The following is a 21,249-nucleotide window of genomic DNA, read 5'->3' on the forward strand; positions in this document are numbered from 1 at the left end:
CTATATTGACTACGTGACGTCACAGACTGCTCTCTTCGGATTGGATGCGAGCTGACTGAATTCTGTAACGCGTGTTCGGATTGGTAAATGAACTCAATCCGTTTCAATCCTTCCTCCGCCTATAAATAAGCGCCGTTCAATGCATTGATTCACCTGTTCTCGTCGCTTCAAGATGTGGACTACAGTTGAGTCATCCACCCTTGTGTCTTCCATGATGTTTCGGACAGACTTGCTCATGTATGTCCGATCGAAGTGGACCGTTGTCCACAGGACAAACACCAGCCTGTGGATACGTAGGATCTACGTCGAAAGACAAGGATGCCTGAAAAGAGTGCTGATGTACGGACCAACAGTAAGACGCAGCCTAAGGACAAGAAGAAGACCAATGCGGTGCCCTTTATGTTAATGAATACATTAACATAAAACCCAAAGGCCCTTTTCAGGGCCAGCCATATTTCTCGAAAAGAGATAGCCTTTCCATTGCCTACCCCTTTTTTAAAAAAATTTAAAGAAAAAAAAATCCCATGTTAAATTCCCCTTGTCCGTAGAGTGACCCACGATTTATTCCCATGTTAAATTCCCCTTGTCCGTAGAGTGACCCACGATTTATTCCCATGTTAAATCCCCTTGTCCGTACAGTGCCCCACGATTTTTCTCCATGTTAAATTTCCATTGTCCGTAGAGTGCCCCAAGGGTGTTTTTAATGCTAATTCCCATTGTCCGTAGGGTGCCCCCATTCACTACTTACTGCATTGGAACATAATGTCTACCTCATAGTGCGTGCATTTTTCACTAAAATGAGCCGGCATAGTTCAAAGACACGCGTAGAAGACAGGATACGACTCTCAATGTCCCGATGATTTACCGTTTAGGCGTTAGTCTCGTAACCAGAGTGGTGTGTTTGTTCAATTCCCAGCATATTATTTGTTCTCTTTGGCTAACTTGATGTGTCCTAGAGATGAGTTTACCGTATTAGAGTACAGTAGCAGATTCGACACAGTAAAACCTTCAAAGTGTTGATATACTGTCAAACACAACAACTACAACCACAACAACGACAAAGAAGAAACTAAGTATTCCGTGCAGTTTATTTATTTTCACTAGATAAAGAAACATGTTATAAAGTATCAGAACGAGTATGTTGCTCGGCAACGATGAGTAAAATTACATTATCAATTCGAATGGGTAGCATTATTTTCTAACATTTGTGCTACTTATTTAAATCGCCATATGAAATCATCAAATGCTTCACAGAAGAAGATTATTCTTCTTATAAAACAGATATTCTGAGACATGTAGTCGCATTCAAAGAGTTTGAACCGTGGCAACCCTGTTATGAACACAGAGTGAACAATATATGACGGAAGTTAATATGTGATATACACAAATTAGTCTTAATATAAAAAGAACTTTCGTCTTAAACTTATTCGTTTGAAAAGTGGATCCCTAATTATAATTGTAATAATAGGTTTAAGAATCTTGACTACTAATAAATCGACATGCTAACCTTGGATTCTGGTATCCATAATGTAATTTGTCTCAAGACGTATCTGGATTCGATCTCAGATATAATTGTATGTACAAAGTTGGATACGATAAATCCCTTTTCATTTAATTTTAATATCTAATCACAGCGTTGATTAAAGCCGAAATAAAAATACTTATTATATTACATACACTTTTGGATTAATATCTGTCTGAAGGAGTGAAGCATTTCAGCAGCCTGTAATTGGTTTCATAACAGTTATTATCTTATACAAATATAAAAATGTTTTTTGGAGCTTTCGAAAGAAAAAAAAATAATATTTTATTAGACAGCAAATAAGAGCGTGGAATGAACCGCTTTTTATGCTCATGTAATTATATCTTCCTTTCAAGATCCGAATGGTGTATATTAAATATTGACAACAACATTGTGCAGATACATGCTAACCAATAGTAAAAACGCTATTTTTCAATGTAAACTTTGCATAGTATTAATGGCTATTTAGATTGAATTTCCACCAAGTCCGAGCATGAATACAGATAGGAAAGATTCTAAACATTATACAACATCTAAAAATTCATTTGGAATGTGAATAATTAACACTCAAAGAAAGAACAGTAGAGTTACATTCTTATTTAAATGTTGTAAGCCATTCTTTCAAGCAAAAATATATGAAAAACTATTCTGTCTCTTTAGGAGGTGGGGTTAATGACACCATATTTCTCTTCGGTCTTTCTGCGGGACTCTTTTTCGCGGCGGAGTCGGAAAAATAAGTAGACGGCGAAGATGAGACACAGCAGCATCAGGATCCCAAAGACCAGGACCACGATCCAAAAGGTGTAAGTCTGATAGCAGGTGTCCACTGTTCCCTTCACGTAGTTCGTGCCTGTTAGAGAAGTATTGGGATAAGTATTGTAAACATTATATAACTTAAATTGTTGAGTATTCAGACAATTCTTTATTCTCTTCAAAGCATAAATGTATAAAATTGTCCACGGGCGCAAATTGAAGATAAGAAAATCAAGAAAGGTTAAATACAACAATTAACACACCTATCTCTTTGCACAGTGTGTATTACCAGAATAATCATTTGCAAAATGCCTACTTATAACTTAATACCGCCTCTACTTGCGTATGTGCCGAATCTAAATGTGTACGGAATAGACCTTTATCTGCCGTCGGATAGGACGTCAGTGGATTCGGGTAAAACTTGTTTGTGCTATTGATTTCTCCTAAAACACTGCATAGACCGAGATCTGCTGGCGCATCATGCAGCGGGAGCTCTATGTTGTTTTCAATTTGCAGTTAGATTCGACTTAGAAAGTTTAGCATTTCTCCACGATAAAATGAAGAACATGACGTAAAATCAAAACTGGCCGTTTCACTAATAGGGTCACAAACCTTTCAACTCAAGTAGATATGATATTTTTGTCTTTGGTACTTGATAATAAATATTGCTCTTTTCGCTAATTGACATGTGCTTGGTCTAGATATTTATGAGGGATGGCCCTTTTCGGAACACGTTTAATGAAATTGTTTCATTTCATATGCCAGTCATTATTTTTATAGACCGTATAATTTAATAATAACACTACTGTTTACTTCATTACAACTTTGAGATAAAGCACAAAATGTATTTGATAAAGTTATTTGCTTGAATCCAAACATTGTGTTCGTCGGTTAACGCAAATATGCATCTGTGTAGTCTGAGCTATTGAGAAATTTCCGTAATGAACGCTATTTTCAAGATGGAATTCGCCTAAATGAACTCCAAACATTGCTTGGATTTTTATCATTTTCTTATGCTAAAATAACGTCATCTACATACCTGATGTCTGGTCATTACTTCCGGCAGACAAGGAAATCGTGAACCGGGTGCTCAGGGTGGTCAGATTTTGAAGACCAGTGTCTTCAGCAGCCCTCCTTCGTCGTCGTCCGGCAACACAAACATTGGCCTGAAATTAAATCTGTACACTATTACGGTGCTTTTGGTAGTTTACTTGCATTATATGACTGCCAAATGTTAGTCTTACCCCTTCAATCGCATATGAAACTATGAAACTACTGATGTTAACGAATATTTACGACCCTATATTAATGCACTTGATACTAGAATTCGCCTCTTGCAACATGTATAAGTTAGAGATTGTCACTTCTATAGATAAAACTTACCTGTGGGTCATCGCATTTACTTTGGTCATTGTACAAGCACCGCACGATCACAGCTTCTATGTTCAGATTTGTACTAATCCCAGTTGTTTTCACCCACAGTGCTGGTTCAAAACTGCCACTCGTGGTGACGTAAATACCGTCAGTACCTCCAGCTGCAGTTCCACCACTGGTTGGAAGAACGCTGCTTGCATCCTTAAGAAAATTTTGAGTGAGTCCGTATGCCGGTACCGTTTGATTACATCTGCAAGGTTGAAAGTTTGAAAAAACATTTTAAAAAATTGCTGTAGATTAGGTAAAAGCAGCTGAAAAAACATAAACCTTTGAATGATTTGTCAATGTGAGCTACGTATTTCTCTATATATCCTGTTGATTGTCAAGGAGTAATTCCTGAAGTTTAACATTTAAATGTTTAACCTAATATGTGCAGATATATTTCAGAATGTCTGCAGACAGAGGATAAATGACATGTGAAATAATTTTAATATCTGTTGAAAATTATTAGGAAATAGGAAATCAGTAAATTGTATATTCTTCTCCCGTTAATACGGATCTGACGCTGAAAACATTCATATGACAGGCAAAAATGTATCTTACCCGTTGTCGATGGCGATCACGTTTGGTGTAGTTATTGAATCAGCTCCCTCATAAAAGACCAATCTGTCTGCGTATATGCCAATTTGTTTATTTTCTGTGGAGGAAAATAGACCTTTCTTGAATTTGAAAATTCTGTTTTAGTGATTAAATTCCTCTTCTTAATATAAATCAATTACCAAACTAATGACGGGAACATAAAATGGAAAGTATAAGATCCTAAAGTTGTTGAATCATCTTCCAGCAATATTAATGAGCGAAATGGCTTTCTGAGTGTAAAGCATCAATAGTTTCTTAAGGAATTAATAATTCATTGAAGTATTTCAGTTAGTCATTATATTCTATCAGTGATTCATAGTACTCCAGACAGACAAAGAGAGATACAGAGAGTGAGGGAGACATTAACAGAAATACTAACTAGAGTTGGCGTAAATGTGCTTCAGTTTTAAGGTGTAAGAACTACCAAGCGTCAGTTGGCTGTCAAACCCTTGCAATGTACCATCTGCGTCGTAGACCTCAAGCGCAAGCTGCGATTTTAGACCCAGATTATCTACTGGCAATGAACTGAAAAGCATAAAGAAACATCAACACTGGTGAGTCATTGTACTTGGAAGACAAGACATTCTACTTGGCTAATGTATATATGAAATTAAAAAACTAGGAAAATCTTGTCAGTTAGCAGGTTTGGATGGTTATTGCTTTATATGAAGTCTGGTAATAGTTATTGCTTCATTGGCTATTGTTCTGAGTTCCTATACAAATTGTTTGGAGATCACAGTTTCCTCAAGAGTACATTTATATTTAGTCATTAGTACAAATTCAACATGAAATAATGTGAGCTCTTTTCTGCAAAACCGAGGTTGCTGACGGTCTGATTAGTGATATTCAATTCGGTTATCAAAGTTCAGAGTTCTTCAATAAATTGATGATGTTCTGTTTTCTATTGCAGTTCCCTTTAAAAAATGTTTTTAACAATACTTCATTTAATTTCAGGACGCCATTGGCTGCATTGTTACTGCTTTATATTAGATTTGGACCAGTTTTTCTCTAGTCGAGAATCCAGTTTGATGATTGCATGGTTATTACATTAAATATATGCAAGATACTAACCAGACTTTAAATTAATAAATGCAATTATAACAACTTTACTGATTTACGTATGATTTTCAGTAGGTTCATTTTAAGAAATTGATCTTCTTTCATATTGTTCTTCATTATAATTATTTCAGGAGGTATATAAAAATTTATTTTTCCAGAACAGGGCTAAGGACAGCAGAGTTGCTATATAAGGAGTTCCCAGAGGGAACAATTTGATACACTATTCTCCATTGTCGTAGTCTTCCGAACTATAAATATGTTATATGACTAGTTTAGTAATGACAAAAGTTACTGTTTTATATGAATCTTTTACTGAGTTCAGTAATAACGTCAAAATTGGTTTAGTCGATTGTATTGCCATTTCTTTACCTTACGTTTTGATTGCGTTTCTTCGAGGTACAATTTTTTTCCATTCAGTCAGGAGAATCAACAAGTTTTACAAAGTTGAATAAAACATTTCTAATGTTCCTACAAGTACGTTATAGGAACGAATATTTTGTTGACGTGGTTATTTATTCGCATGGATATGACATGCCATTATATATATATATATATATATATATATATATATATATATATATATATATATATATATATATATATATATATATATATATATATATATATATATATAGTGAAAGTACGCTTCCACAAATTCTTTATCATATAATAGAGCACAGCAATTTAAATACAAAGTATTTAACCTTTCGAAGTACAAAATATGAGTTCTCATCAAAAACTGTATTAAATGATGCAAAGCCACATTATAGCTAATTTATATTAGACGGGGCATTTAATGATGCAAATTCACATAGTAATTAGTTCTCATTAGATATAAACCAAGCGCAACAATCTACATGTAAGTATACAAAACAACTAATTTTAAGAAATGTAATTAAATATATTGTCACAGCAATAACAAGGTGATAATTGTGGGATAATATGGTAACTCACTTCAAGGCTGAGATTTAGAGAACTACATGTTAATGCTTTAAATTATGTTTTCACCGACTATCCTTACTATCATAACTAAAATTTGTTTTACACTATTTCAACGTTTGGAAGCATGGTAGCTGTTTGCAAAGATGTGATAAATGGCTGTACAGGAAGTTCTGAAGACTAGATGTCCCACTAGAAAACTTTACATATCCTGTTTTATATTAATAATCCTCGCAATGATATGAAACTCCATTATAGATCTGAGATTAATTGCATATTTTCTGATGTGTATGAAGTATTGATACGTGATGTACTGTCTGGCAATGTTGTTTATAATATTATTCTAAAACGATAATTAAAATTACTGTAAATAGTTGGCGTTTTCAAAGAAACTCTCATTAATAAACTATTTCATAAAATTGTTTGCATTAGTTCGTTCTGCTTTCTTGATGATGTTTTTACAGAGATCACGAGTAAAAGGTGGATAATCTGATGTAAACTGTAACGTTCGGAAATATGTTGCAAATATTCCCAAGTCAACGTTTAGTAATAGCATTATTAATGTTCAGTTTCAACGGATACTTTCTTAACTACTTAATGCATTACCTTTTGTCCTTGAAATGTTGTCGTTTAGAAAACATTTGCTAATATCACTGGTAGTATTGATTGTATTTTAAAGATGCTGAGGACCTTCGTTGCATATTGGCTTTCGTCACATTAAGATCTCAGAGGTTTCCATTTTAGACAGTAAATTGATATAACGTTTCCTCTCGGAAATATTGTGAAGGTCAACAAATAACTTAAGAAGTGCGACTCATTATCTTCGAGTTGCGTCGATTCAATTGGCTATAATTACAAACTAACATTTTTCCTCCCATACTAATTACGAGACATTATTTACTGTTAACAAAAAAGGTACAGATTATTATAGTTTTATCAACAAAGCCAAGTACACATATTAAAATATTTAAATTGATAGTATGAACAAAGCATGACGTAGTCAAGCAGATATATTTTACTGGGTGTAACGATGTATCATTTTCCTGGAGTAATTACAAAGTTCCTTCATGTCATGGAGATACAATGCTTCAGACTTTTAGAGTTGTGATGTCTTTAGGTATGTATCGTTCATATTTTTAAAGTCAATGATTACTCCTTTCAACGACGATTACGAATTACATATACAATTACAGATCTCCAAACTTACATTGAATAAATTTATAACAATTTGACTATAATGAAATTAGTTCCGCTTTTCCAACAGGAAATTTACGTATTGTTAGAGTGGCCGAGTGGTCTAAAGCGCTCACCGTTCCGGATCACTGCCATCTCACCTCTGTCTGCGTGGGTTCGAGTCCAAGGCTCAGCTAACGTGGGTACGTGGGAAAGCCTGCCAGTAGCTTCTCGTGGGTCGGTGGTTCTTCCCTGGATTTTCCAGGGTTCTTCCTCCACCAGTTATACTGGCCGCCATGTATAGCCTATCTTGTGCTGAAAAATGGCGTTAAACCCTAGAACAACAACAATAACGTATTGTTAGAAATATTTACACTTAAGAAAGGACAGTCGAAATATTCTGCTCTTTCTGTATTGGCGTTAAACCCTTTGGAATAGAGCAAGACTATTTGATGGTATTATTCCATATAACACTTCCTAGTTCCCATATCTAACATAACATAATAAGTGGCGGACATGCAATGTGCCAAATCTGATTCGGGCTTTACACATCATCAGATAGCATCGCATAAAAATGGCTCCTTAGAGCGCAGACAATAATGGAAAAGATACTCACCTAATTGTGAAGGTAGATATAACCACGTTGTTGTGGTCATCTGTTGTGCATTTCCATTTAAATATAATATCCGTATCAAATACGTAACCATCGATGGTTTGCACAAGAAAAGTGAAGATAACTTCCTGTAAATGAATACGATAACATAAGTGTGAGTTCTGCATGTCATCATTCAAAACTTGTTCCGATGTATGAAATATCATTAGCCTAGGGTCCACTGCGCTTGAACTAAAAATTAAAATGTCTTCTCAACCAAATGTTGACCCACTACTCAAGTCACCGAAAGAGAGAGAGAGAGAGAGAGAGAGAGAGAGAGAGAGAGAGAGAGAAACCTTTTTTGAGAATTTTATTGTCACTTAATTTCAAAATGCATACACATTAAATTGTCTGCACATTAGGCTTATACGAAAATGAGCCGATTTTTTCCTTAGCATGATGTAAAATCACTGTTTGTTACGTCAAATTCTTATTTGGGCTCTTTTATTACCATTATCAAGTACTTATGAAAGGAGAAGAAAACAAAAGATGGCAGGGTAATATAATAGAAATATGAGAAATAAAACAATTATAGATGAGTATTATATAGCAATATATTGATTAATAACGGAATATTTGTGACAAAAGTTGACGAATATCATCATAATCATTCGTATTTCAAAGTGAGCAGTAAAAAGATGAAGATGGATGCGTTAAATGAGACTTAGATTATTTGATTCGAAGTGAAAATATATGCAGAACCATCTTGGAGTTCATGAATATTTTTCATTGTAATAAAAGCCATTACTAAACATATTGCTTGATAGCTTTGATTCCTTTACAGACAGATTAAGAGACCAGGTTTACAATATATTTCGAGTACATTTTGAGTTTTATTAGGCCTATGTACTACTATTAAAAGCTTAAACGTTATCTGTAGAATTCGATTATTAAACCAACGTTAAAGCTACACTCGTTTTACTATCCGATTGTGTATGATTTTCCTGTCTTTATTTCTTCTTTCCCCTTTTAAGCTCAAACCATCATGTCAATACTTTGAATTATTATAATGACGGCACAATTTTTAACAATTAAATCACTTCATGTCATAATTTAGGTTTCATTTTCGAGCATGTCCTTGTATTTTTCAAGCTCAGGATTGCTCATGTAAATGGAAACATAGGAGGCCACAGGACTGAATTTGAAACTGGATAGGATAAATGTATGCAAGATCGTCTGTTTGTTGAGTCTAATTATTTTCATGAATATGCAGTCATTATGCTTAGAGAAAGACATCGAGTTCCACATAATTAACTTGAATTTGTACGTACATCGGCATCGCCGTCAGAACTTTCATCTACGACTTGGAAGGCACTTGTACATGCCGCAGGAGTAAATGAAGTTCCAGCAATGTCCACCGTGTATGTGGAGGTATACTCGTTGGTGGTTCCGACCTGACTTATTGGACAGCCCACAGCGATTGCGTTATCTGATGTAAGAGCTACAATCTGGTAAATAGTGTCCGTTTCACCTTTCTCGACCACTACTTTGGTGGAGAATCCGGTCGTAGCGTCATAGTTGCATTGGGCCATGTCTGAAATAGACAGTTATTACAAACATTACTGTAATATGTGTAATTAACGACAACGTAAGAAGAATCCAGAATGCAGTACAGTTTGACAGACCGTGTACTAATTTACTTGATCTGCTTAATACCATTCTTGACTAGATTAAAAATATTTGTTAAACTTTATGTTAAGATAGGCTAGTAATACATTGGTCAACAGCGCTATAAGTGTTCATGTTTAAGGAAAAATAACAGTACATTTTAAAATAGAAAGTGCGAGGTACTTTCATTCGCATTTATAAAATTGACTTGGTTCAACTGATTGACACCCTAAATGTAATGCTTTAGATTTGCACGTGAATCCACATATTGGCATACACTATTTAGTACAGATATTTTTTCTTCGGGTTCATGTTTTGTAATCATGAAACAATAATTTCAAGAACGTGGACCACACTGTCTTTCCAGATATTTGCTTCCAATTATTACACACACACACACACACACACACACACACACACACACATATATATATATATATATATATATATATATATATATATATATATATATATATATATATATATATATATATATATATATATAAATCATCTGATGTTCTAATATATGTTATTCCAAATATAGAACTCTTTTAACAAATAAAAAAAAACCATTTTTTGCTTGGTGATAATAAAATATGTTTTTGGAATTATTCATGCGTATAACGATTTTAATGACAGTTACACCAGCTAACCATACGGCCATGGCTTCTAATTGGTATGTTTTTCAATCAAATTAAAGTTCTTCTAATGATCATTATACAATATGGTTCACGAATCTTTGAGACACACAACTAGGAGCTTTTTGTCTGGCTTTTAAAAGGTATTTTAATACTGTCAGAGATTTGAAATGTGTCCATAATGTACAATTATTACATCTCGGTCACTCTGCTACTACAAACGAGATAAACACACTCGGAATATTTTTAGTTCATCATTGGTTTGGAAATGTAAGTAATTCTTTCAAAACATTTCAATCTGAATGCATACTTCCTAAATACATTCAAGTTGCAACCCCTACACTATTTTTCTGTCAGATATAAGTACAAATCGGAATCCCCACTGTACAAGAACTGTAATTCAGCTCGATGAGTCGATTTGCTGATTGGGTTTGAGACTCATACTTACTATAATAACTTAAGAATGTGTGTTCTATAATTATTTTAAGCGTTGTTTTCTTGTCAAACTCGTCGATTGGTTGAGTACACAAGCATTACTCCTTGGATCTCAAATGATAACCAAAGACTACATACTTTGAAGGGTCTTACATCTGTTCGCTTTAGAAAGGCACTTTGGTCAGTACTTTTCTATTTCTCAAATAGACCTAATCAAATTGACCTAAGATCTTTCCACCCACCCACCGGACCCGATTTGCGATCTTTTACAAAGTAACTCATAATAATGTGCAAGGGTGGCTGAATTTGCAATATTGTACAGAGTAATCTATAAACATACAAGGGTGGCTATTTGTTCTTGTTCCTGTTGTTTAGTTTAACGCCATTTTTCAGCACAAGATAGGCTATACATGGCGGTCAGTATTAATGGTGGAAGAAGAACCCGTGAAATCCCCTGACAGAACCACCGACCCTCAAGAAGCTACATGCAAGCTTTCTCACATAACCACATTGGCCGATTCCGAGACTCGAATCCACGCAGACAGAGGTGAGATGGCAGTGATCCGTAACGGAAAGCGCTTTTGACCACTCGGCCACTCGGGGCCCCGGGTGGCTATTTAAAAGCACATCTATTATAACTTTATCAAAAATGAGATAACAATTATATTGATGTGAAATCGTATATATATATATATATATATATATATATATATATATATATATATGTAAGTACTTGCGGGGCAACAGTAGATGGGATTATTCTTTTGTAACGCAAGCGGAATTACGTAGAGATATTGTTGCCCTATCCAATTAAACGTGTTCAGACGGAAATTATTCAAAGGTAATTACTTACATGTTATTGTAGACTGTGTCGGTTCCTGAACAAAATGAAAGTATTTTAAAGCAATTAATTAATTTTTTATATTCACAAAAGTGTTGCTTGTATGTTTGTTAATAGTTTTATTCGTTGTATTCGATATTTTGAATATGTTAAACCACATTTTATTGAACTTGGATGTCAATAATTTGTATCTAAATTATACACTTACAAAATGTTATTTTTGTAAACAAATATGACAGTGTAGTTGCAGTGATAAATCTTTATCTGATATCCTCAAAATATATTGACTGATATTGATTGAAACATATCTATCTATTTTATCTTTCTTTTTGATCTAGTTTTTCTCATTTTCTCTCTTTATTATAAATAAATATGTAATTTACAATAAAAGGGCGTTAAAATGGAAACTAACATAAATTCTTTTCGACATTAAATATCATCATCGTTCAACGTTAGCAACAAAACCCTCTGTATATAACAAAACCTCTATAATCATTGGCCTAAGATAGTAGAATTACGTCAAGACAAATAAACCGAAAGTAAGTACTAGTAAAGACACCCAATGGGATGGCAATTCATAAATTATTATATTTTCTTTCCGCCTCCTCTACATTTTTATTACTCCTTTCTTCCAATCTACTCTTCTTCATCTTATGCTAGTCATCTATTATCTATTATCAGAAATCAATACTTACCACGAGAAATGTAATAACCAGGGTAAGAACGAAAGTCCGAACAGCAAGCATCTGTAGGAAACATATTGCAAAAAAAGAAAATAACTATTGGTGTGAATCTAAGACGCACAACAAATTGTAAGTTAGCTTCGTTAAGCCTACGTGTTTTGTCTGAACGATTTTCGTAATATTTTTCTAATAACAACCTGAAAAGATGCACATAAGGTAGCAGTTTTAAGACGGTTTCAGTAACGTTGTTTAAAAAGGTTTATCGCAACCATCCGTGTATAAATGACCATGTAATTTCAATTGTTGAGTAGTTGTCTTCTTCAACTGTATCATAGGTACAACATTGTCGTGTAGCTTTTCTCTGTTGTTACTTATTTACTAAATTTTATAAGGCGAATTTTTATTTATTTTGTATTTTGTTATATTACAGTTCTAAGGTTCTAGGCCTTCTACTGACCGTTACCAATTTATAAGTCAGTACCAACATCAAATTTTGATAACTATGGATTAAAACGAGCAAGGTAAAGCTCGTCTAGTATAAATATTCACAGACTCTACTGACCACTGTAATCCTTTGCTGTTTTTCTGTTTTTCGTTACTTTTCTTTTAAGGAAGATAACTTTTTTACGTTTTATGTCTGTTTCTGTTATTTCGCTCTAAGCATTTTGTAGGACCATTTAGATGAGTTTAATCTCATCTATGTATTCATAAAACTGCGAACCGCCTGTGTATGCAGAATATTTTTTATAAGTGTAACAACAGTTTTTTTTCTTCCCTATTGAAACAGAATTAAATCTTACACCAAGATACATTATTTTTGGCACATTATTATTTCACGAATCAAAATGAAGGACAGACACTACAAAATAACAAGACAATATTAAACAATAATTCACAAACTTATTTCTTAAACTCAGACAAGTTCTTTGCTTTAATGGTATCAAGCAATGCACAAAAAAGCAATAACTGAAAATGTTGCGCCATATACTTTTACGAAAGAATAAGCTTAATGGGGAATAAACAAAGGATTTGAACTGGGTCATCTCAAATATTCATCAAATTATTCCAACTGTATTATATGTAGTATAAACAGTGTCAATATAATATTGCACCACGTTTGAATACAGTATAGACATCTCATTATATTATAAAAATATGTCCATGTATTCGAAAGTATTGCGCTTTGAACTCGTATTCTGAACATCGATATGATTCGCAGAGTCGAGTTTTCAAATGTTGTTAGTATCTTTCTTTTTTGTTTCTTCTGAAATGTAGCACCGTAAATGTCTGTAACTGAGGTCAAATTTTTTTGGACAAACCTAAAATAATGTTAAAGTCTGAAAATGTTTTGGTTGTTTATAACATTATTACAGTTATCATCATCATTATTAATGATCATCATTTCGAGCAAACAGCACTTTTCCATTTTGTGAGCATTTCCTAATTGTTTTTTGAACAAGCAGTTGACAATGTCAGTGTAAAAACATAATTTTCCAATGTCAATAATACCTTCAAGGAAAATTACCAACGGGTTGGTAAAATATCCTTAATGATAAAGAAAATGAACGCAGCCAGATTTCATGCGGATCTTAACAAATTCGTAGTAATATTTACAAGGATATTGTAACATTGGCTTTTGCAAAATACATCGCAGACCTATTAACAGCCATCTTCATTTAGAAGCGCTTGAGTGGAGGAGACACAAGTTTGTTGTGTTATGTCGTGATTGCCCAGTTAAAACCCGATTGAAATTTATGAGCCAATCTAACCATTTTACTGGCATGAAAGTGTACAGTAAATGTAAACCAAACCTAAAAGGACATGGATTATTCTGTGCTTCAGAACAATATGTCTTAATCTCCAGCTGTTTATCTTAATGATTGTAGAACTTGTACGTTAATCGTATCGTATCGTAATTCCACAAATCTGCTAACTTCTCGCTAAACCCTATTTATCAATTATCTCATGCCAATAGAGTATTATCTATCATAAAGATTTGGCCATAATTCAGCGAAATGTAAATGATAGTCCAATGAAATCAGAATATTATGTCCACCTAAATTAATCTTAAATTTCAATGTAATCTGTATTTACTGATCAACTGTCAGCTCTCATGAAAGTGTTTCCAAAATTATGTCCTCTTACTTACTTTTAATCATTGAATCATGATTACAAATCTTATTACAAATGACGAGGTTCACGAAATTTGACCGTCTACTAATTGATGATACAAAACAATTTCACAAGCAGACTATGAAAATAGGTATAAGAAATTGTTGACTGATTATGTACATGTGCAAAATACGTTCCTACCAATGACGTCTATCTTTCTATCTTTCTCTCGAACACAAACACATAGAGATACGCATACAACAGGCGATTGTAGTGCAAGCATCCCTTTTCAACATTGTGTTATTGTAAATCTCAAAATCAAACTAAATGTCCAATGTTTTGCATGTTATATCTGTATAAAAAACATCATGACTACTCTCTCTCTCTCTCTCTCTCCACAGGAAAATAAACAAGCACGTACACACAAATACGCAGTTGACCCTTTCAGAGCGTCGTAGAAGCGCTTTGAGTCATTTCTGTCTGCATAGGCCAATTCTCCTATGCTTTACTTCTGAGACTGAACTCATGCATCTTGCAAAGCTTTGCGTGAACTGTTCTGCGCATATTGGTAAAGGCTGCCCTCTTCGAGGGTGATGAAGGATCGTTCAGAAAGTCTCTGAGTATGCGGTGTTTTTCTACGACTAGTGTCTTAATCTCCAGATCGTTCTCATCGAACCAGACCTAGTACTTGCGTGCCCTTTGCTCAGCTAAAGAGGACATGTTTTTAGGCCGCCACTTGCGTGGTCATTGTTGGAGGGACCCCAGCTGCCGTCTGTCCCAGAAATAAGAGGGTGGTGGAGTAAATAATGTCTCTACACAAGGCCCAGTCCTCTTCACATAAGCTGTTTTTCAGCTTGGAGATGTGTATTCTCTTTAGACTACTTTTCCCCTGGGGACTCTTCTAGTGCTGGATATGGAGGTTTAATCTTAAACACAATCCGCCTGTGGGTCCGTCCAACAATAGGCACCACACACGGCCTTCGTCACTCGTACGTCCTGTCCGTTATTCATCCTGATGATGAAGATAAGATGCATTCAGCGGCAGTGCATCCAAGACGTCTACTGTCGGGTACGTAGGCGGAAGAAAGTGTTGGTGATGACGACATCATGTGCGGCGCACAATTTGAGCCTTAATATTCCATTGCTGTTGTACTAGCTGACACCATGCATTACGAAAACACCTTTGTAAGTCTGGTAGTCAATCCCCACTCTAGCGCTGAAGTTGCCAACAAGGACGAGCATTTTCGATTACAGGGTGGCTGATATTATACAAAGCAATTATTCATAAAACTTGCCATTCACATGATCTGGGTTGGTCGCTGTGAAGAGTAGGCACGCTCATATGATATAAATATATTTTCTCAAATAAGGAGAAAATTCATAAGTTTTTGCAAACAGAATGTTTCAGACTATGATCAGTACTCTCCTACGGTCTTTGAAGATGGCATAGTTAAGCAGACTAATATGCGTACTGTTTTACAAATCAGTTAAAACACTAAACTCAAAAGAGTGCTAATGAATGTGCTGGGTACGAAACTAATAACATCAGAGGCAAAAAGCACAGACCACGTAAAATAATTATTTTCGCTGGCTAAATTGACTGTCACACAACCGTAGCTTTGCAATTTTACTTTTTAACTATTTGGATACAATGTTAGGTTAGCGATACAAGCCATATTGGTCATAGATGAAGTCCTTTCAGCAGCGACCATGCAAATGATGGGGCATAAACATGTCTTCTTTAACTGGTAATAATAACGGTAATACATATTCTTACATTTATGAATCTTTAATTTCCTCAGCATGTACTTTCTTAGTTCTGCAAATCGGAATGACATGCCTCATGTCATGATAACACTAGACTCAAGATAAATGTAAAAATGTTGCTGCATGCAGACTTTATGATTCTGTTTAAATTAGATTTTGTGATAACTGCCTAATACAATTGTTTTTCAACCAATTAGAAAACAAAAAGCAGTAATGATGACTTTCATGTATAACACTTTCAAAAGATACATTGTTCTTTTGTTACACTCCAAAACACTTTTTTGTGACATGATATATATAACCACTCTGGTGGTCTAGTGGTAACAACGTCTGTCTCATATTCAGGAGGTCGTGGATTCAATCACCGTCCGAGTCATACCAAAGACTTACAAAAATGGTACTAACAGCTGCCTCGCTTGGCGCTCAGCATGAAAAGGTTAGTGTTAGGACTGGTAGGCCTGGTGTCAGAATAATGTGACTGGGTGGGACATCATGCTACATGTCTGCGGCATTATGCCTTAGTGCTAGACATCACTATAAACTGCCACACTACAGATATCATAAAGATATGACTGAACAAATTGTTAAAGCTACGTTAAAAATCCAAATCACACACACACACACACACACTAAAACACCTTTTTTTACAGTGACCTGTATTAAAACTAAATACTTATTATTAGTAGTAGTATATGTGAACTCATACCTCCATTTTGGAACCTGTTCTTCTTCTCAACTCTGGTCTTGAGGTACTTCGTACTGTATATATGTTGCTCTTCACGCGGTGGGATCGTCGCGTACTTTCTAAATGGAATGATCTGCTGCTGGATCACTGGAGACCTTTTATAGCGCAAATCCGTTCTCTGACAACGTCAATGTCACGTAGCTTTTTGTTTTCTAAAAGCACCCCAGACAAACTGGAGCCTTTCTTATCCTCATTTAAAGAAAAAAATTGTACATTATAAATATATAATTATCTACCCTTAGTTGCTTATTTTGGAAGTTTTAAAATCGGATAATAGTCACGAATACATTTGACGCCATTAAGATAGTACCACCTAGTGTTAAATATCAAAGAAAACATGTTATTCTTCTACTGTGGAAAATTAAATTACACCCATCATGCATAAATTATTAAAAGCTTCCAAGATATCATATCATATAATATATTATCAAACTAAAATATGTATTAGAAACCAAACCCACAAGTTGAGAGTTTTATGTGACTCATTTTTATTTGTCCGCTACATTCCTTATTTTGCGATGGAGACCAACATGTATAGCCTATCCTGTGCTGAAAAATGGCGCTAAACCATACAACAACAACAACGAGACCAACATGGTATGAGCAGACACTGAACTCTTTGAAAAAAGTAATCATGTCACCTAGCTGTAAAGGTCCACATCGATGCGTGTGCTATGTAAATGGTACAACAAGATTTTCAAAGCAGTAGATTGACTGTGTCACATGAAAGTACGAAACAAAGTGTGTACAAAAAATACTTTAATTTGAAATTACTGATGGCAAAAATGGACGGTAAGGCTCGTAAATAGGAGAGGAATCAGATTAAAGCAATCATTAAAAATTGTTAATGCTATGCAAAACAATACTTAAATAATCCAGCTTCTCCACTCCTGGTCGTGCATGCCGAGTTATTTCTATGCAATATATTGGACAACACAATAATTAAAGCAGAGTGCTTTCAAACAAAATTAACCACATAAATGTTGTAAGTGGCATGGGTGTGTTCTATCAATAACTACCGTGGAAACGAAGCTATTTTCAAACCTTTTTAATGAGCGTCCATGGTTTATAAAACACACGTGCGCCGTAATGCGTATAAACAAGAGATTTCGATTGTATGAATAACATTATAAATCTTGCTTATCAAAACGAAGAAAAACGTTTGTATATTATTTAGCGAAGAGGCCATTTTTGTACATTATTTAAGTGTTTCTTCTATCATCTAGCAATTTACACTCAAACATAACAGATGTACATAAATGTTTTTCTTTTAACAATCATCTCAGGCAGATCGTTTTCATAAAGTTACGTATATATTTCTCTTGGTTGTAGTTCACTCTGCGCGGCTTTCTGTTTATCAAGGCTATTGGCTTGCCTACATGCACCAATTAAGTTTGTTGTGTAGAGATCTTTTTAGTATACAAATGATAACTGGGTCGACACTTCGGGTCGGCTTTTAGAAGAGATTAAGTTTGGAATTACTGATTAAGATTATTTATATTAAAAAGTTACAAAGTTACAAAAAGTTAAAAAGTCACAAAGTTAAAGGTCATATGTATGAATGTTTATATATATATATATATATATATATATATATATATATATATATATATATATATATATATATATATATATATAAACATTGATTAAAAGAACTCAATTTTAGGAGTTTCAGAATGATCTCTATTTCAATATTAAATCCAAATAAAGTGAAGTACTTGTCTAATCTACTAGCACCGTAGGTCGTGGCAAGAGTAGCGGATAACGAATACTGGTTGATTTACGCAGTCAGTGTGACGTGTAACACAGCTGGTACGCGCAGTTTGATTCTGATTTGGGGTTAACCTATAATCCTGTAAACGGTATGATGATTGTATAAATCTAAGTATAATATCACTTCATATTATCAAATATCCTATTATAGGCTCCACAGATGGCACCTTCTGCTCTTTTCATGTATATTTGCATCTTAGAGCATTAGCTGCTACAAGTCATTCTAACAGAAAGGGAAAGATTTATCCCTTAAAGCTTTATTTTGTGTATGTATCAAACACACAGATGATACTATTATCACGTGTCCCAAAATATGTCCTAAAAGTACTTCAAAGCTCACACTTACTTGTTGTTGTTGTTGTATGGTTTAACGCCATTTTTCAGCACACGATAGACTATACATGGCGGTCAGTATTAATGGTGGAGAAAGAACCCGGGAAATCCCCGGAAAGAACCACCGACCCTCGGGAAGCTACTGGCAAGCTTTCTCACATACCTACATTGGCCGAATCCGAGACTCGTACCTATGCAGACAGAGGTGAGATGGCAGTGATCTGTAACGGAGAGCGCTTTAGACCACTCGGCCACTCGGGGCCCCCTCTCACACTTATTAAAATGTATTGTCAAATTTGCTTCACTGAGTCTATCAAAGAATTTTCAAACGATGTACAAGTGATCTTTCCAAGATGATCATCGATGTATATGTCACAATTATCAAGACCAGGCGTTATCATGTTCATTAAATGCTTGCATATACGGAAAGTATTATCTAGTTTAGGTACAAAAATATATGTAGAATTCCAGTTGTTTTTAGTTTTTCTTTCGCTTGTTTCTGTTATATTTTGTTCTTTTCTAAACATTCCTGCTTGAGAGGAATCATCATCTAAGAATGCTATTTGACAAGTGTTTTATCTACAATTTCAACGTTACGGTAGAACGTTTTTGTTCGTGTTGGACATCAGTAAAAAATTGCCCATATTCACAAAATGGTTATTGTAACTCACGCTTTTCTTGTGGGTGCAGATGCGAAACTTTCTGGTTCAGATTAATTCCAAAGATTGGTTTAAACCAGATTCACTACAGTATACTTTCATTCCATTATTTACTGTGCGGAACATGTACAAATAAACTGATTGAAGGATTAGCATGGTTATTTCTATCAAACTAAGTCTTTAACATACTTATATCATAATGTTGCTTCATTCTCAAGAGTATTAATGATAGTAGTTAAGTCATTTACTTTCTTTTCAATTTTAGAAGAACCATACTATTTTGTCCGAAGAGGGTTCTGAGGCATGGACAAAAGAGCCAGAACTCTCACACTAGGATGAAATCTTCTGTAATACCTTAATTTAATTTTTGATTGAGTAGAATTAAAATTAGCTCTTGCTACTTTAAATACCCTTGACAACTTTATTTAAAATTAAAGACATGGGCAGGATGAATAATATCTAAATATTCGCTTGTAAGAAGTTTCTCTTTAAATAACTTCAATGGTTCATGGAGAGTATGTCCAAAACAAGTTCAAGAAAACTAAAACCCACTGATTCTTGAAATGACCCCACCCCCAAACAGCAATCAACAGCAAATTAACACTATCATCCCAAAATCTTCCGGGGTCAAAGCACCATGGTTTAAGTTTTAGTTATCTTCTGGTTTCGTTTTCTTGTCATTTGTCAAGTTTGACAAGATCTACAGTATGTAGAAACATCGCGTTTATTTTTCGGACAACATAATTGACTCGAGATTTTATGATTTTCTTATTGACTCCGAAACGACCAAGCAGCCGAGTTTCATGGACTAAAGTACGAATTTTCGGTCGAGATGACCTCTGAACGACAATGTGAAGTTCACTCACAACGTGTCACCAGTTGTAGAGGAGCTCTCCATTTTTTCATAAGAACCCAAACTGTCACAAGGGAACAAACAGATATTTGTGCCCAGATTCGATAATAGTCATCTCAAACAAACAGGAGATCTAAGGGTTTTGTTCGTGATCGACGTCAAGTGACTGTTGTTATTACCCTGATTAGAATAAAGAAAATTAGTAATAAGAAAAGGATCACTGTGATCAATACCTCTTTATCAATAAATACTAGAAGCCAAAGTAACCTAATTAAAGCTTTGACCAATAAATGTGTCAGCCAACGGTATAATTTCCTGATCAACACCATAATCAAGATCTCTTTTTGCCATAACTATAGCAAGATAAGCAGGATTTAAATCAGGTATTTCATTCTGAATAGGATCAAGAGAGAAAAATATTCCAAACAAGGCTTTTCAGTAACAAGTAGATTAACCACGACCTTATCTAACCTTAGGTCAATGCCTAGTAATAAATGAATACCCTCAATGGGTAAAGTAACACTGCTCCAACAATCACGAATTCTGACACGAATTCTGGTCCAGAATTGACACAGTGAAGAAGAACATTAAGAAAACCGCACACTACTCCCTGAATAAGAACACTTTCCCTAGAAGACTTCTCAGATAAAGTCTAAGTACCTGATAACAAAATAATCTGAAAAGATCCTTT

At 34.7% G+C, this 21,249-nt stretch overlaps 1 protein-coding gene across 1 annotated transcript; it reads right to left on the reverse strand.

Annotated features, from left to right (window-relative positions):
* Positions 1–1,076: 1,076 nt before the first annotated feature.
* On the reverse strand, positions 1,077–16,995 carry LOC149806364 (uncharacterized). Its single transcript, XM_089972816.1, has 10 exons — positions 16,902–16,995; positions 12,329–12,379; positions 11,646–11,670; positions 9,383–9,645; positions 8,076–8,200; positions 4,668–4,813; positions 4,253–4,346; positions 3,659–3,899; positions 3,315–3,441; positions 1,077–2,372 (listed from the first exon to the last, which is right to left on the reverse strand). The coding sequence occupies exons 1-10, from the start codon at positions 16,905–16,907 to the stop codon at positions 2,179–2,181; spliced, it is 1,272 nt and encodes a 423-aa protein (XP_089828942.1). The 5' UTR covers positions 16,908–16,995; the 3' UTR covers positions 1,077–2,178.
* Positions 16,996–21,249: the final 4,254 nt, after the last annotated feature.

This window comes from Sinohyriopsis cumingii, chromosome 1, assembly GCF_028554795.1.
Source record: "Sinohyriopsis cumingii isolate HCF-2022 chromosome 1, ASM2855479v2, whole genome shotgun sequence".
NCBI classification, from domain to species: Eukaryota; Metazoa; Mollusca; class Bivalvia; order Unionida; family Unionidae; genus Sinohyriopsis; species Sinohyriopsis cumingii.

Bases quoted from the DNA above. Each gene is read 5' to 3' on its own strand.
- LOC149806364 (XM_089972816.1), bottom strand. The intron at 9,646-11,645 runs GTAAGTAATTAC...TGTCTATTTCAG, and splicing joins GACACAGTCTACAATAACAT to ACATGGCCCAATGCAACTAT. The intron at 3,900-4,252 runs GTAAGATACATT...TCAACCTTGCAG, and splicing joins GTGATCGCCATCGACAACGG to ATGTAATCAAACGGTACCGG.